At 51.2% G+C, this 16,478-nt stretch overlaps 1 protein-coding gene and 1 pseudogene across 2 annotated transcripts in view; both read right to left on the bottom strand.

The window, feature by feature from the left end:
- The window catches only part of CFAP77 (cilia and flagella associated protein 77), a 174,877-nt gene that overhangs the window by 55,845 nt on the left and 102,554 nt on the right, over positions 1 to 16,478 (bottom strand). The window contains exons 5-6 of the mRNA XM_021718203.1: positions 13,875 to 13,974; positions 13,136 to 13,364 (exon numbers count right to left, since the gene is read on the bottom strand). Coding sequence (XP_021573878.1) covers positions 13,136 to 13,364; positions 13,875 to 13,974 — 329 coding nt within the window. The remainder of the gene's footprint in view (positions 1 to 13,135; positions 13,365 to 13,874; positions 13,975 to 16,478) is intronic.
- Positions 7,425 to 8,064, bottom strand: LOC103271818 (annotated as a pseudogene). The gene has a single exon (XR_002482608.1). The product of XR_002482608.1 is annotated as a proteasome subunit beta type-2 pseudogene (transcript).

Genomic DNA, 16,478 nt, shown 5'->3' with positions numbered 1-16,478 from the left:
ATGCACGCTGGCCCTGAGGAGGAGGGGACCCCTGGCAGGCCCGGTTGGGGTGTCCCAGAGTCCTGGCAGAGGTAACCCGGGCTGGGCAGTGGTTCGAAGTCTGGGGTGTCACCCAGAGCCTCCACCTCCCGAAAGAATCTATTCAGGCCACTAAGGACCCTGGAGGAAGTGGCCTGGACCGTACCCCACACCCCCACTAATCTCTGTGCCCTCGTGTTGAGTGGCAGAACCTTCTATATCCCAGTTTCCTCCTATATCTCAGTGAATAGAGGTGACAGCCGCCCAATGCACAGGGCCACCATGAGGATTAATCCAGTTGCCGTGTGGATAGCTGGGCCCACCGTAAGTGTTCGGCCGCATTGGCTGTGGACTGCTTTTGCCATCATTTGTAGCTGTTGACCCGTGGCTGAGGACTCGCCTTGATCCTGGGCAGCCTGCACCATCGTGGACGAGCTGGGGTGAGAAGTGACTTCTTCGCCCAGGTCCCTGCCCTGGGCACAGACAGCTCTGGAAGAAGACGTGGCTCAAATCCTGGTGTTGCCACCCACTGGCTGTGTGGCCTATGACGGGTGCCTCCCTGAGATTCCGTTTCTCTGTCTATAAAATGTGTGCGATAGTCCCTACTTGGCATCGTTGTGTTTAATGAGGCGATGTGTGTAAAGTGCTCAGTGCTGATTCCCTCTGTCACCCAAGGAGGACCGTGCAAATGTCAGCCAGGAGGACCACTCCCTCCAATGCACACACTGAGCCTTGTTTTATCCTCTGATGCCCTGAGAGCAAACCTCCTCCGTTGTCATAACAGGACTTCAGGAGTTGAGAGCAGCTGCTCTGTCTCTCTGCATCTTTTCTCGTCCAGCGAGGAAGACTTTGTGTCTTATCACGTTCTCTGAACACAAAGGACTCCCTTCTCCCGTCCCACCCAGCATCCAGTTGGCTCCTCTCTGGACACTTTCCTGCTTGTGAACCTTCCCTTTCCTTTTTTTTTGAGTTGAGTTGGAGTCTCACTCCGTCGCCCAGACTGGAGTGCAGTGGCCGCTCCCGGCTACTGCAGCCTCGACCTGCAGGGCTCCAGCGATCCTTCCGCCTCAGCTTCCCAAGTAGCTGGAATTACAGGCATGTGCTACCACACCCAGCTGATTTTTTAATTTATTGTAGAGATGAGGTCTCGCCAAGTTGCCCAGGCGGGTCTCGAACCCACGGGCTCAGGCAATCCACTCACCTCAGCCTCCCAAAGGCGCGGGATGACAGGCTGAGCTACCGAGCCCGGCATGAACCTTCCCTTTAATGAATGACGCCCTGCATTTTTGAACTTGATGCTACAAGTATGGCCTGAACAGCAGAAAAGAGCAGAGAGGTCATCTCCCTTGTTCTGAACTTGCAGCCAAAGAACACATTCGCTCTTTGTGGCAGCATCGCTGCACGACTGGTTCATAACATCTCCCAGGGTGAACACATTAGAGTCTGTTGAACGGCACAGGCATCTCTGGCCTTACCATCTCCTCTCGGAGTTGCAGGGAGACTGTCTCTTTGCTTCAAGAACCTGGACTCAAAGGCCCAAAGGGCCCCAGATCATACTTGAGTGCCCACTGTGTGCCAGGCATCGCATCAGACACTGATGATGCCGTGATGGATGGACAAAAATGACATTCTCCCTGCCTTCCAGTGGAGAAGACTGGCATTAGCCAAGGAGGACGGTCAGTGCCACAGACCGAGGATGCTGATGGCGAGGAACAGCTTGGCTTTGCCTGGCAGGACGCACTTTCAGGCGGGCTGCGCCGCCTGGGGGTGCTTGCGAGGTCTACCTGCTCCCCCTTGTGGTCAGCCCGGGTTTTCCAGCCGCCAGCAAGTCCGGGCTTGGTCTCTCACTTTGCAAACTTGTCCCTGATCGCGGGAAAGGCAGCCTAGAAAGGGGCTTATGATTATTTTATAGAAGTTTGGGTGGGTGGTTTGGATTTTTGGCCATCGGCTCCAGGAGAAACCAGAGAACCCAGAGTGATAGATGGGCCTGTTGTTCATTTGTAAAATAAATCAGCTTGGCAGAGAGATTCAAAAAACCTGTCAGGCAGCAAACATTTTGTTAACAGCCTGTAAAATTTCTTCCATCCTTCGCATCTGTCAACGTCGGGCTGATGATACATCTGATAGCAGGCCAGCAGCAGCTGAAACAGAGGGCCAGCCCGGCAGCGTTTCTATTTATCTTGCCCTTTTTTTCCCCATGGGCTCAACGTTTTGAGCGCCATGATTGGGGTTCCAGATCAGACTGCTTGGTGCTTGGTAGGACTGAGGATCCTACCAAAGATGCACGTTGCTCGGGCTTTATTTTCGGAGCCCATTCGTGTGGCCATTTGTCCATGCCTTCATTCAGCAAATGCTTGCCAAGAAATGCTCATCAGCAAAGGCACTGTGGTCAGCACCGGGGCTAGTGGAGTGAGGGAGAGCAGGCTCGGAGCAAACAGTCTAGTGACGGCTCATGGAAGCCCCGTGGAGGAGTTTGAATTTATCGGAAAGTGGGTGCCTCTGGGGGTGAGGGTGAAGGAAATGGCACAGCAAAAGGGAAGCCCGGTGGGCCCTTCTGATGTGTCCAGATTAAGCTCTAAAGCTTTAAGAAAAATCCAGAAACACGGCCTTCTGCAGTGTCCTGCCTCAGCGCCTCTTGACTTCAGGAAAAACATGGGTAGCGTCTCTACCCGTGTCACCTCCACCCCTGTGTTTGTTGGGGAGGCAGATCAGACCCACGGTCACCGTCAAAGGCGTTTGGGACAGACTAATCCTCCCCCAGCTGCAGAACAGTCACAGGCAAACGACTTCACCTGTGAGACCCTCTGTCTCTTCTTCCGTAAGACGGGGAGACAAGAGTTTCAACCTCATATTCACCGAGCTGTTCAGAGTTATGTAATGAGGATACACCCAAGGTGCTCAGCACAATGTCTGACGTGGTAGTAACAATAACACAGAGTTGCAATTGTTAATTCCAAGTGGGGTCTTCCCCTCTGTCTGGTCCATGTCAGACACTGATGCACAGGGGCCTGTTTGTTGACTGAGTCATGGATCCTCCTGCTGGCAACCCTGCCTTGAGTGTGGCACGGGACTCCCAAGCAGGGCGGTGGCAGAGCCCAGGGCGCCTGGAGTCTACCAGGAGCACCAGCTGCTGCCCGGCCTGCATGGCTCCTCCCCTCCCCTCCATCCCTGACTCCTCATCATCGACCATGCCGGACCAATTAGGGGCGGTAGCAATTAAGATGTGCCAAGGGCACACGAACATTTGCAAACACTTATTAAAATGCATCAATAATTAAATGCATCTTTAATAGTTACATTTGTGGCCTCCAGACATATCCGTTTCTGGACCTTGAGTCACAACATGCTTTGAGATCTGTGTCACGGCCCTACCCACTGGTAATGAGAATTTAAAATTCTTCCCTGACTCGAATTTGGAGATTTGACAGCGAAACGGTGGGGAGAGAATGGCCGGGCGCTTTCCAGCTGCCTGATCCGAGAGGTATGGCCTTCGATGGGGTAGAAACCCAGGCTCTTCTGCCGTGCCGTCTCAGGGAGGGCCCTTCCCCTCCCTTTCCTGGGCTGTGAAGTGTGCAGAATGATACCTGCCTCCTAGGAAGGACATAAGGGTTAGCAATTATGTGTGCAAAATGCCTGCCACATTTAAACTCGAGTCACAGCAGCTTTTGTTAGGGTTGATAGTAGCCCACTATTGTTGTTGGAAGACAAGGACAGGCTGCAGTTAGCTGAGGGACAGAGGCCATCAGTGTACACCAGGGGTTCCAAACTCATGCCTACCTGGATTAGCAGGTGACAAAAATGAAAGAAGCTGTGTTGGGACAGGAATAAATGTAAGAGCACAGATGCCCCCTCTCAGCTCCAGCCCTTGGAGCTGGGCAGAGTGCAGACCCAGTTGCCCAGGTTTCTAATTTTTCAAGAGAAGTGGGAAATCAAGGTGTTGCTATGATTTTTCTGTTGTTTTTGTTTGTTTGTTTGTTTGTTTGTTTGTTTTGAGTCGGAGTCTCACTCTGTTGCCCTGGCTAGAGTGCAGTGGCACGATCACAGCTTGCCACAGTCCTGACCTCCTGGGCTCAGGCAATCCTTCTGCCTTAGCCTCCCAAGTAGCTGGTGCACCACCACACCTGCTTCATTTTTTGATTTTTTTGGTAGAAACTCACTGTGTTGCCTAGGCTGGTCTCAAACTTCTGGGCTAAAGCTATCCTCCTACCTCGGCCTCCCAAAGTGCTGGGACTACAAGCAGGAGCCACTGTGCCCAGCTTGACTTTGAAATCTGGCAATTTATTCAACTTTAAAAAAAAATTACTGCATGGGCCAAATACCTCTGTGGGTTGACTTGGCACAGCCTCCGATCGTGACCTGTGTCTACATGACCCCATTTTCCAGGTAATTGGTTGGGTCTCCACTTTCTTTGAGCCACAGAGGCTCACGGGTTGAAATTCACCTTTCCGATGTAGTGACAGCCTGTAACCAATTGGTGCGGATTGGAAACCGAATAAGCTAACGGGAAAGGAAGCAGTTGAATAATCCCAGATTCAGGGTTGAATCCCATCTGGTACCAAGAGGCTGGAGGTGTGTGGAAAAGAGGGCGGCACACCCCTCCCTGTGATTCATTTCCCCACTGCAAGTCTAAAAAGGGGGTCGGGCGCTGGGCGACCTAGCTGTGGCGGGAAGCTTAACTCATACGGCAGCGACTGCAAGCCCTGCTCCCTTAGCACTCTAGCTTAGAGTGAGTGTTTGTGGATCCATTCCGAGGCTGACTTATTTTATTATTATTTTACTTTATTATTATTTTTTTAGAGATGAGTCCTCGCTATGGTGCCCAGGCTGGTCTCGAACTCCTGGGCTCAAGCAATCCTCCTGCCTCGGCCTCCCAAAGTGCTGGGATTATAGGCGTGAGCCACCGCGCCCAGCCATGGACTTTATTTTTAAATACATCTGTAGTTACGAGTAAATAACCTGCATTTGTTTATTTGTTTATGTATTGATTGGACCAAATCGCCCTAACACCTCCCTAGTTGGGCGCAATCAGATTCGGTTTTTTAACATGCTTTTAAGGTAAAGAAATAAATACAGTTGAGGCTTGTAAAAGGTGGTCATTAGCGAATGGGCTTAGGTCCCATAACTTTAAAGTAATAGTCCCATTACAGAGAAGGGCAGTGATTTTTTAACTGTTCCTCCGAGTTGATGCTGTAAGGTGGAGAGTTTCTAGGCAGGTTGGGCATCTCGGTCAAAGCTTTTCCAGTAGCCATTTAACCTCCATTTACGAAGAAATAAAGCGAAATTGATGCTGATTTGGGCCTGCTTTGGGGGCCATTTCTGCTCCGTAAAAGCCCTTTTGCCTGCAATTTGCTGAGCTGCCCTGTCACACGAGAAAGGGCGGCTGTTGATCAAGATAAAGCTTTATGGCCACGATATTTGCTGCTAACAGCATCCTAATGCAGCATTTTCATTTTTGTGCAATTAATGCTAATGTCTGCTACGAAAATTGTCATTAAATACCATTTTAAAATCCATTCAGTTTGCATATACAAATCCCATTTACCATCACAGAAGATCTAGCCGGCATTTCATCATGTCTTTTCCCTGGAATTGTGGCCACTCGGTTTCATGGCAATTTAAGCTTTTATATTGAAAGCTGAATAACAATGGATGTCCTTTCCGGGCCTGGCTGACTTAGGCGATGCAATAGAAAACCTCCACCCCAGGACAAAAAAAAACTATGAGTGTTCACACTGCCCCTCAGTCCCAAGGAAGCAGGTCACAGAGCGAGGAGCACTGGACGGGGAGTCTGCCAGCCAGACTCTAGAGCTGGCTTGGTTTAACAACTTGCTGTGTGACTACAGGGAAGCTCTCTTCACTAGTCTGAACTTCTATTTTCTTGTTAAAATAAGGGCTTTTAAGCATGGGGTGGCTCATGTCCTGTGTGCTCTAATATTCTCTTTCTTTCTTTCTTTTTTAATTTTTAAGACAGGGTCTCATTCCATTGCCCAGGCTGGAGTGCAGTGGCGTGATCCCAGTTCACTGCAGCCTCAGCCTCCTGGGCTCAAGTGATCCTCCTACCTCAGCCTCCCGAGTAGCTGGGAATACATGCACCACTACTAATTTTTGCACTTTTTTGGGTAGAGACAAGGTCTCACCATGTTGCCCAGGTTGGTCTCGAACTCCTGAGCTCAAGTGATCCTCTCCCAAAGCACCGGGATTACAGGCACGAGTCACTGCGCTCGGTCTATTTTCCCTTTTTAAGTCTAAGTACACTAGGTTGAGAAACCCTGTCATGAAGAAGTTGTGTGAACTTGGGGAGGTCCACTAACCTCTCTCTGCCTGTGCTTACCTCCTGCACAGAGATTTAACGACAGTAACAAATAACAAATCGGCATGAAAGTTTATCACCAAGCTGAGGGGGACAGAATGTGTTCTGAGGACCACAGAATGTTGCGATTCGTGTGTGTGTTTCTAGGGTAACCCTCATCTACACATGAGGAAACAAAAGCCCTGGGGCAGACTGACCTGGAGAGTTAGAACAAAGCTGGATCGAGCTCCACAGGCCAACTCCCGGCCCATGGCTCTTTCCCTATCACCATACTGTCTTTGAGACACTTGGTCACCAGCATGGACTCATCTAGTGACCCAGTGCACAACATGGACACCCTGTCCTCTCTGACCCAAGAGCCCTGCAAGAACAAGGCAAGGGGATCACTCGTGCTGCAGACTGTGAACGAGAGCCAGATCAGTCAGCAAAAGTCATGGGCGACCTCTTGGAGAGACCGACTTGGGGAAGGATTTCCAAGGAGCACAGGTGATTGGTTAATCCATCCCGGAAGTGACTTTCCAATGTGTCTCTAGTGTCACCTTCCTGGCTTTAAGGGCTGGTGAATAAAAATACATTTCTGGTGAGAGATGTGCCTAGTATTTGGGGCCATGGGAGGAGGTGGGAAAGGTTACCTAAGTGCTAAGGCTGAGAGGAACTTTGAAGCACGAGTTGGCTTTATCAGGTAGGATGGCAAGAAAAGCGCACAAAGATATGGCAGCATATGCTATAGAGAGCAGTATGGCGGGTCCTCAAAAAATGAAACATAGAATGACCGCAGGATCCAGCAATTCCACTTCCAGGTAGATACCCCAAAGAATTGAAAGCAGGACCTCAAACAGGTATTTGTGCACGCATGCTCATAGCAGCTTGATTCACAATAGCCAAGAGGTAGAAAAAAATCCAAATGTCCATCAACAGAAGGATGGGCAAACAAAATGTGGTATATATGCGTAAAGGAATATTTTTTTCCCACGTAACCACATTCAGCTTTATTCTGAATTAACCATCCATCAGGAGTGTACCTCCACAAAGGGTAGAACAAAATAAAGGCGGCCATCAAAAAAGTTCCCTGGCAAATGGGAGGGAGGGAATGACACTACGAGCCCTGTTTGGGGACGGAAATGTCATCCAGGTCATGGATGTTGTTTTTTTCGATGATTCAAAAGCTGAAGTTCGACGGATTAAGGATGAAGCATTTCTGGAGCTCCTCTAGACATTTCTTAAGAAGCTCTGCTGCCCTCTCCTGTGAGATAGTAGTTGTGTGGTATCCGTTACTGAGAGTCAGGAAGGTACCATAGCCTTGGGCTGCAAAAGGAGCCTCGGTCAAGGCTGCTAGGTAGTCCATGTGGTGGAGCGCTGGTCCCTTATGCTCATCGTAGCCAGCCAGGAAGAGGTTCACATGATATGGGGTCCGACCCCAAAGACAATCAGTCGGGTTTCAGCATGTGAAATTAGCTGCTGCTGTGGGAGACAATTCATATCCATTTCGCATCTTATAAAGTCGGACATTTTTCTGAATATATTGTGCAAACTGTACAGTGTCTCCAGCCTCTCCAACACATAGGAGTAAGATTTTTTCTCTCATCTTAAGCATCTCATCATGATCATCCTTCATCTGGACAACATTGCCGGTGGCCACTCGGTCGGAGGCGACAAGGACATAATCGGGGCCTTGGAGACCGATGAGGTGCTCTGTGGTCGCGGAAGCCTGGGAGCTGCAGGTTTGACAGGACACGAGGCTCCATAAGGGAATATTATGTAGGCTTAAAAAGGAAGGAAATTCGGACTCATGCTACAACATGGATGAACTTTGAGGACATTAGGGTCAGTGAAATAAGCTGGACATAAAAAAGGCAAATGTTATATGATTCCATTTATGTGATGTCTCTGGAGGAGTTAAATTCATAGAAACAGAAACTAGACTGGTAGGTGCCAGGGGCAGGGCCAGGAGGGTGGTTAGTGTTTCTTGGGGACAGAGTTTCAGTTTGGGATAATGAAAAATTTCTGGAGATGGATGGTGGTGACGGTCGCACACAATGTGAATGTAGTTATGTCCACTGAACTGTACACTTAAAAAGGATTTAAATGGCATATCTTACATATATTTTACCACAATTTTATTTTTTTGAGTTGGGAGACTGCTGGAGTGCAGTGGCACGATCATGGCTCACCGCAGCCTTGACCTCCTGGGCTTAGACAATCCTCCCGCCTCAGCCTCCTGAGTAGCTGGGACTACAGGAACATGCCACCACGCCCAACTAATTTTTTTTTTTGTAGAGATGAGGTCTTGCTATGTTGCCCAGGCTGTTCTCCTACTTCTGGGCTGTGTGCTCCTCCCACCTTGGCCTCCCAACTACAATTTTAAAAATTAGAGGAAATAACATTAAAAATTAAGAAGGAATCATACACCTCAAAAAATGTATGTGTGGCATAGTCCTGGTCCCGGAACAGTGGGAGGGGGGCTTGAAACGAAAGACTGAGTTGGGGTGTCAATGGCCTTAAATGAAGGCCAGGTAGGATGTTGGCTCTGTCAGTCACAGGTGGCTGGGCAGGGCTCCAGACAGTTGAATGTCAGGGTTTGTTGTTGCCGTCTGGGAGCAGCCTCGCCTATTTATTTGTTCAGAGTGATGCATAAATATTGGAAATTTTTGTAATATGCTGTTTGCGCTATTATGCCAAAAGGGTTAGGAAGCCCTGCAACGGTGGACATTTGCTGGGTCTGCCTGCCAGGCATCCATTCCCCTCCAGGGAACAGAGCCCTGATCTGCACAATTTTTCCATCATCGGCCCATGTGGATTGTGGGAATTGACATCACTTGACTCCAGAGAGGGGGCGTGAGGAGACCTGGCCAGTCAGACCTTTGGATTGTCCTGGCCTCAGTCATTGGCTCAGAGGCAGACATGTGACCCGAGCCTGACCAATCAGTGCATCTCACAAGCCCTGGTCATAGTGGTTGGGTCAGGAATGGGCACTTGACTGGGGATGGATCAAATAGTCTTGACTTCAAGGCTTTTGTAGCTCCTACATCCTTCACGCTGGGCACACCAAGAGAACAGTCAGAACAGAACTGCTACTGGCCATTCTGCAGGTGAAGAAGAAGTTTGTCAGAGAACAGAGCCAAAACCAGGAAGCACAGTCAAGTCATGGAGAGACAGATGCTGATGACATTGCCTGACCAGCTAGATCCAACTGTACCTGAAGCCCTGCTCCTAAGCTGTGACATCATGTGAGGCAATAAATTCTCTTAAAAAAATTAAGGCAGTTTGAATTGAGTTTTGATTACATGCAACTACATTCTATTATTACAGAATGTCATGTGTGCCAGGGTTGGAACATGCGTCAAGTCACACGCTTGGCTCTGACCCAGCCACTGGGACCAGTGCTTGTGAGATGCACTGACTGACTCAAGCCTGGTTACATGTCTGCTTCTGAGCCAATGGCTGAGGCCAGAGGAATCTGATCTTCTGGTTGGGCAAGCCTGATCATATGCCCCTCCCTGGAGTCAGGTGAGAAGTCAGTTCCCACAATGCATGTGGGCTGATTCTATAAAAGTTGTGCAGATTGGGGCTCTGTTTCCAGTAGTGCCAGCATGTCTAGCTCACAGTCCACAAGCTGCATGCAGCCCAGGACAGCTAGTAACACAGCCCCGCAAAATCTTTTAACATCATGTATTTTTTTAGTGTTTGTTTCTTCGAGACCCCGTGCATGATTCCATTTTTGAAGTTCACAATCACTCCTTATTCGTGACGTCACTTTTTGGCAGCACTTACATTTGTGAGCAGCTGTTGTTGTTTTTTTTTTTTTCTAAAGACAAGGTCTTGCCAAGTTGCCCAGGCTGGTCTTGAGTCCCCTGGACTCAGGTAATCCTCTTGCCTCTGCCTCCCAAAGTGCTGGGATTACAGGCATGAGCCACTGTGCCCGGCCTAGCTGTTTTCAGTGATGAGGCACAGGATGAGAAAAACTTGAACAAACATTTCTGACGAGCACCTTGAGAACTCCCTAAGAATTGCGACCACTTCCATCGAACTCAACATCGATAGATAAGTTTTACAAAAACAAGGTTGAGTTTCCCACTAGCTTTATATTATTCTCATTTTTTCTAAACTTTACATTAAAATATTTTAAAAATAAGTCTTAGCCGGGCTCGGTGGCTCAGCCCGTAATCCCACGTCTTTGGGAGGCTGAGGTGAGTGGATTGCCTGAGCCTGAGGGTTCGAGACCCGCCTGGGCAGGCGAGACCTCATCTCTGCGATAAATCAAAAAAAATTAGCCGGGCGTGGTAGCGCGCGCCTGTAATTCCGGCTACTCGGAAGGCTGAGGCGGAAGGATCGCCAGAGCCCAGCAGGTCGAGTCTGCGGTGGCCGGGAGCGGCCACTGCACTCCAGTCTGGGCGATAGAGTGAGACTCCAACTCAAAAAAAAAATAATAAGTCTTATTATATATATACACTAACTCTGTTATATAATTTATATGTGTGCAGCTCAAGACTATTCCACTTTATTCGATGTGGCCCAGGGAAGCCAAAAGGTTGGACGCCCCTGGCAGTGAGAGATCCAACCCAGGGAGGCAAATGCAGCAAACAGGATGAAGTCCCTGACTGTGGAGCTGTGACAGATATCTGTGTCGAGAATGGCATCGTTCCATCTGTGTACTAGAGAGGGAGCTCAGGAGGAATGTGGACAATGGCTGGGAAAGGCCAATTCTGGAAGGAGAGCGACAGCAGGTAGCAGGTTTCTGCAGAAGTGTAGTTAGGAGAAGACCCGGCATGGGCAGAATGAGGTCCACAGTGCTAAATACCGCCTGTTGGCATCTCTTTATCTCCCCGCCTGTATCTGTGTGGACTGTGGGTCCCCACTGGCATTCGGGAGCTGATCTAAGCCTAGGTTAGCGGCATCCTTGCCCTCACTGATAGTGGTGAGGGTGTGGAATCACTGGGGCGGTGATGGGACTCATGTAGCCTTTGGAGATGGTGGGGCCACAGGGCAGTCATTTCTCAGGGGGAACAGAGGAGCTTTCTGGGGTGCCAGATATATTCTATATCTTTACCCGAGTCGTGGTTACGTGAGTGTTTCCACCTATAAAATTTCACTAAGCTGAACACTTCGTGACTTGTGTGTTTCACGATGTGTAAGTCAAACCGCAATAACAATCTTTTAAAATTTCACAGCTTGGCTAGGTGCGGTGGCTCACGCCTATAATTCCAGCACTCTGGGAGGCCGAGGTGAGAGGATTGCCTGAGCCCGCAGGTTCGAGACCAGCCTGGGCAACTTGGCGAGACTTCGTCTCAACAATAAATCAAAGAATTAGCTGGGAGTGGTGGCATGTGTCTGTAGTTCCAGCTCCTTGGAAGGCTGAGACGGAAGGATTGCTGGAGCCCAGCAGGTCAAGGCTGCGGTGGCTGTGAGCTTGCCACTTTGCTCCAGCCTGGGAGACAATGAGACTCCAACTCAAAAAAAATTTATAGCCGGGCTCGGTGGCTCAGCCTGTAATCTCAGCACTTTGGGAGGCTGAGGTGAGTGGATTGCCTGAGCCCGCGGGTTCGAGACCCGCCTGGGCAACTTGGCGAGACCTCCTCTCTACAATAAGTCAAAAATTAGCCAGGCGTGGTAGCGCGTACCTGCAGTTCCAGCTACCTGGAAGGCTGAAGCGGAAGGATTGCCGGAGCACAGCAGGTTGAGGCGGCGGTGGCTGGGAGCGTGCCACTGCACTCCAGTCTGGGTGACAGAGTGGGACTTCAACTCCAAAAAAAAAAAAAAATTATTCCTACATATTTAAACTTCAGTCATCTACAGAGTACTCTGTTTGATGCAATACACCTATCAGAACACTTTTTCCACTGCTTGAAATGGTTTTTGAATGCATCGATTTTGACGCCTTTTAGTCTTCTGCTGTTTTTTGTTTCACCTCTTCCACATCGGCAAGACTTTTCCCTTTGAGGACTCTTTTCATCCAGGGAACCAAACTAACAAAATCTCTCGAGGTGAGATCGGGTGAACAGGGTGGAGGGGCCGTGAGGGTCATGCCATCTGGGGGCAAAAACTGCTGAACACTCAGGGCGGTGTGGGCAGGTACACTCGTAAATCACCCATCATGAAATGGGCAAGCACACTGAAAGAATCTACACACACACACACAAAATCACCGAAGCCAAATTCAGCGTCTCACAACAATGCTAGCTGGTACACGGATGCTATGGTTTCCTCGAACACTTACCTAGCACAGGAAACCTGTACGACAAGGGACCAAGCCTCTAAAAGATAATTCTGGTTTTTTGGGGTCTCCCCTCCTACTAACTGACATTTATTGAGTACTTACTGTGTCCCAGGCCCTATGCTGTGATTTTTGTATGCCTTAATGTCACTGAAACCTCTCAGCAATACCAAGAAGCAGGTATTATTGTTAACCCCACTTTACAGATGCAGAAACCGAGGCAAGATTTGAGTGCAGGCTCCAGGGTCTCTCTTGTGGCCTCACCAGGTTGGTGCCGTGCTGGGGTAAACTGGCAGGCTCTCCCCTCTCTCATTCAGGTTATTAAGTCCCCTGAGGGCCACAGAGATGGTCTTAATCAGCGTTCGCTAGTTGAGGGAACATGGGTGGCCTTACTGTGTGTCCCGCGGCAAGGCAAGGACCCAGCTCACAGGATTCAGGATGTGGCCATGAAGGTCACACAAGAGTCCTTGGAGAAGGAGGAAGGTGGGCCTGGGAGGATGCCCTGCTGCCCTGTCACCCCCCGACATTGTTCCCGGATTTAGTCAGCCCCCTCTTCCCTCCAGGGCATGGAGGCCAATGGGTGCCAGCCGCCTTACCGTGCCCGGACCCCGAAAGTCATGTTTGGCGGGAGAGAGGGCGGTTCCTTCTTCAGGCGCCGGTCATCCTGGTCGCTGATGCGGATGTCATTGAGCTGACGGTACAGGACATTCTCCCTGGCGGTCACAAGGCCGGCTTTCACCGCCCCGCGGTTCATGGCGATGTAATTCCGGGTCAGCTCTTGGTGGCAGGTGGGCTGTTGCTTATACACGTTCCAGTGTCCGATGGCTGGGGACAGGGGAGACAGAACCAGGCGGCAGAGGTCAGTCTGGGAGACAAGCCCCTCCTCCCCCCGTGGCAGCTGACTGAGAAGAAACTGGTCCTCTACCTTCGCACTAACCCCAGCCCACCAGGTGACAGCCTGCCTGGGCCCCAGAAAGCATGATGGCCGAAAGGGAGGGACCAGGACCCCAGAGATGCCAGAAGAGGCCCGGCCTCTTTCCTGGTGCTGGGCTGGCCCCGCCCTTGGCCTCCTTTGGGCAATCAGAGGGTTGGTCCCAAACCCACTCTGTGTTCACAGTCTGGGGTACCCTTGCTATTTCTCTGACACCTCAGATCTGCCCCCTGCCTGGTCCTCCCCATCTCGGCTAAGCCCTCGGCTGCCCAGACTCATGGTCCTTGGGTCTTTCTCTGGCACCCGGCCGCAGCCAATCTGGGTCAAGAGCTCTGTGAAGGGGGTGGGAGGTGAGCCTTCCGCCCACTCCCCAGACCCTCATGATCCAAAGTGTGTTGGCTCACCTTCCGGGACCCCTCCGTCCAGCCCCCGGATGTAGAGTCCATAGTTAAAATTAACACCAGGCAGACTGCAGCTCCTTTCTCGGGGCTTGCCGAGTTCAGCCTGTTGGGAGGAGAGAGAGCAGAGGTGAAGGGCAGAGTCTCACACCAGCTGTATTCTAATCCGGCGACAGGGAGGTACCAGGCCCCCACTCTGCCCCAGGCCCTTTGCATGACCTTCGGGGATACCTGGGTGAGGACGGCAGAGTACTTCCTGAGAGGAACCCTGTGGAGACACCGCAGAAGCTGACTGGCATGCTCATGCTGAGAGCTGAGTGAGGACAGCAGAGATGGGAGGCCCCATGGTGCCTCTGGACAGCTGGGGAGGGAAGGGTCGGTCCCCAACCTGAGCAGCCATGTTTAGAGTCGAGCCTGGACCTGCCTGGAAACTCAAGACCACATTCAGGAGGGCTCACCTGCAGACCACTATCAAGAGAAGGGGACGTCTTTTCTGTTTACCACTTCATGTCTACTAGGGATGGCTCAAACCATTGTCACGAAGAAGCTGCTTCCTCCTCGAATCCTCACCTTAGGGTGGGGACACAGCGACACCCCGTCAGGGTCCGAATAGCTGTTTGTCCTCTCTGAGACCCTGGTGAACTCCTTGACTCTCAAGAGGAAGTTTGTATGAACCACATTGTCCCATGATCAACCACAAACCCTTCTTTGGTTTTTGTTTGTTTGTTTGAGTCAGTCTCACTCTGTCGCCCCGGCTGGAGTGCAGTGGCACAATCACGGCTACCACGGCCTCTACCTCCTCTTTCCACCTCAGCCTTCCAAGTGGCTGGGACGACAGGCACGCACTACCCCACCCGGTCAACTTTTTGATTTTTTGGTAGAGACAAGGTCTGGCCAAGTTGCCCAGGCTGGTTTTGAACCCCTGGGATCAGGCAGTCCTACAACCTCGGCCGTCCAAAGTGCTGAGATTATAGGTGTGAGCCGCCATGCCCGGCCACTGTGCCCATTTTTCATGGGGAGGCCGAGGCACAGAGAGGTCAGACAGGTTGCCCCAGGCCAAACAGCAGGAAGTGGCAGAGTTGGGATTGGAACCCAGGCTGGCTGCCTCCAGCCCACACTCAGATCCGCAGGCTAAATAAATGCCCATGCGGCCCAGCTTCTCATGGCTCCCTGGTGCCAGCAGACCCAGGGGTGTTACTGAGAAGGGTGGGTGCAGCTGTTCCTACCACTGCCCATGGGCCTCCAGGTTGAGGGTTCGAAGTCACAGGGTGTCATGTCTCCTAAGATCTCTCTGCTCTGGCCTCGCCAAAGCCTATCCAGAAGGGCTAGTGGGCTCCAGCCTCACTTTATCTCCTCCTGTCATCTCACCTGTGTCCCTAACTCTCTGGCTGCCACAGGTTAGGTACCCAGAAGTGGTAGATGGTCGTGGACCACCCATAATGGCTCCAGGCTGGAGTGCGTGGCACGATCATAGCTCTCTGCAGCCTTGACCTCCTGGGCTCAAGTGATCCCTCTGCTTCAGCCTCCTGAGTAGCCAGGACTACAGGCGCGCACCATCATACCATGCCTGGATAATTTTTCTATTTTTTTGTAGAAAGAGGGCTCTTGCTATGTTGCCCAGGCTGGTCTTGAACTCTTAGCCTCACGCGATCCTCCCACCTTGGCCTCCCAAAGTGCTGGGATTATAGGCATGAGCCACCACAGCCGGCCCCATCCCTGCCTTTGGAATAAGCTCCTCCCTCAGGCTGGCAGTCCAGGCCCTGCACCCTCTGACCCCACCCAAGCCTGCAGTGACTCCCCCAAGAGGCTGGGCTGTTGAGGCAGACCACGCCCCCTCGTCGGAAGGACCACAGGTGGGCCTCTCAGCCTCCTCCACTGCCCTGTGCTCTGGGCCTGCCCCCCCCCCCCACTGCTGGTCGTTATCTTCCAAGCCCTGTCTCTGCCAGAAGCTCTCTGGACCCCCTGGGCCCTCTGTGGCTCCCTCTCATTTGAGCTCCAGCCACTCTTACTATCTGTTCTGTTCATCTGGGGCTTAGAGCTTAAGTCACCTCTCAATTTCCATAATGTATATGTGGACCATTCTGCCTAGACTATAAATTCCTGCACAGCCAGAACCACAGCTCTGATGACTTTCTTTTTCCTGTTGGTACACCGCTATTAAAAGCCTCTTCCTCTGGGAAGCCTTCCTGGATTGGCATCAGTCCAGACAAGCCTGCTGGCATATGGCAGCACCCTAGCACCCCGAGCCCATCTTCACAGCACTTTCAACATGGCACAGTCATACTTGCTGTAGCACGAATGGACCTTAACAGTATGATGCTGCATGGCCAGACATGAGGGCCACATCCTGCATGATCCATCTATGTGAAATGTCCACAATAGGCAAATCCATAGACAGAAAGTAGATTAGTAGTTGCCAGGGCTGGGGGAGGGAGGGTGCCGAAGTGGAGTGCTTGTGCGGGTGATGGCTAGGGGGCGTTCTTTGGGGGTGATGAAAATGTTCTAAGCCAGGCTCAGTGGCTCAGCCCGTAATCCCGCGCTTTGGGAGGCCAAGGTGAGTGAATTGCCTGAGCCCGCGGGTTCGAGACTCGCCTGGGCAACTTGGCGAGA

Source organism: Carlito syrichta, unplaced genomic scaffold, assembly GCF_000164805.1.
Source record: "Carlito syrichta isolate Samal-C Ts95f unplaced genomic scaffold, Tarsius_syrichta-2.0.1 Scaffold311915, whole genome shotgun sequence".
In the NCBI taxonomy this organism is placed as follows: domain Eukaryota; kingdom Metazoa; phylum Chordata; class Mammalia; order Primates; family Tarsiidae; genus Carlito; species Carlito syrichta.
Note: the sequence above shows the minus strand (reverse complement) of the source record. Positions and strands in the feature narration are given on the sequence as shown.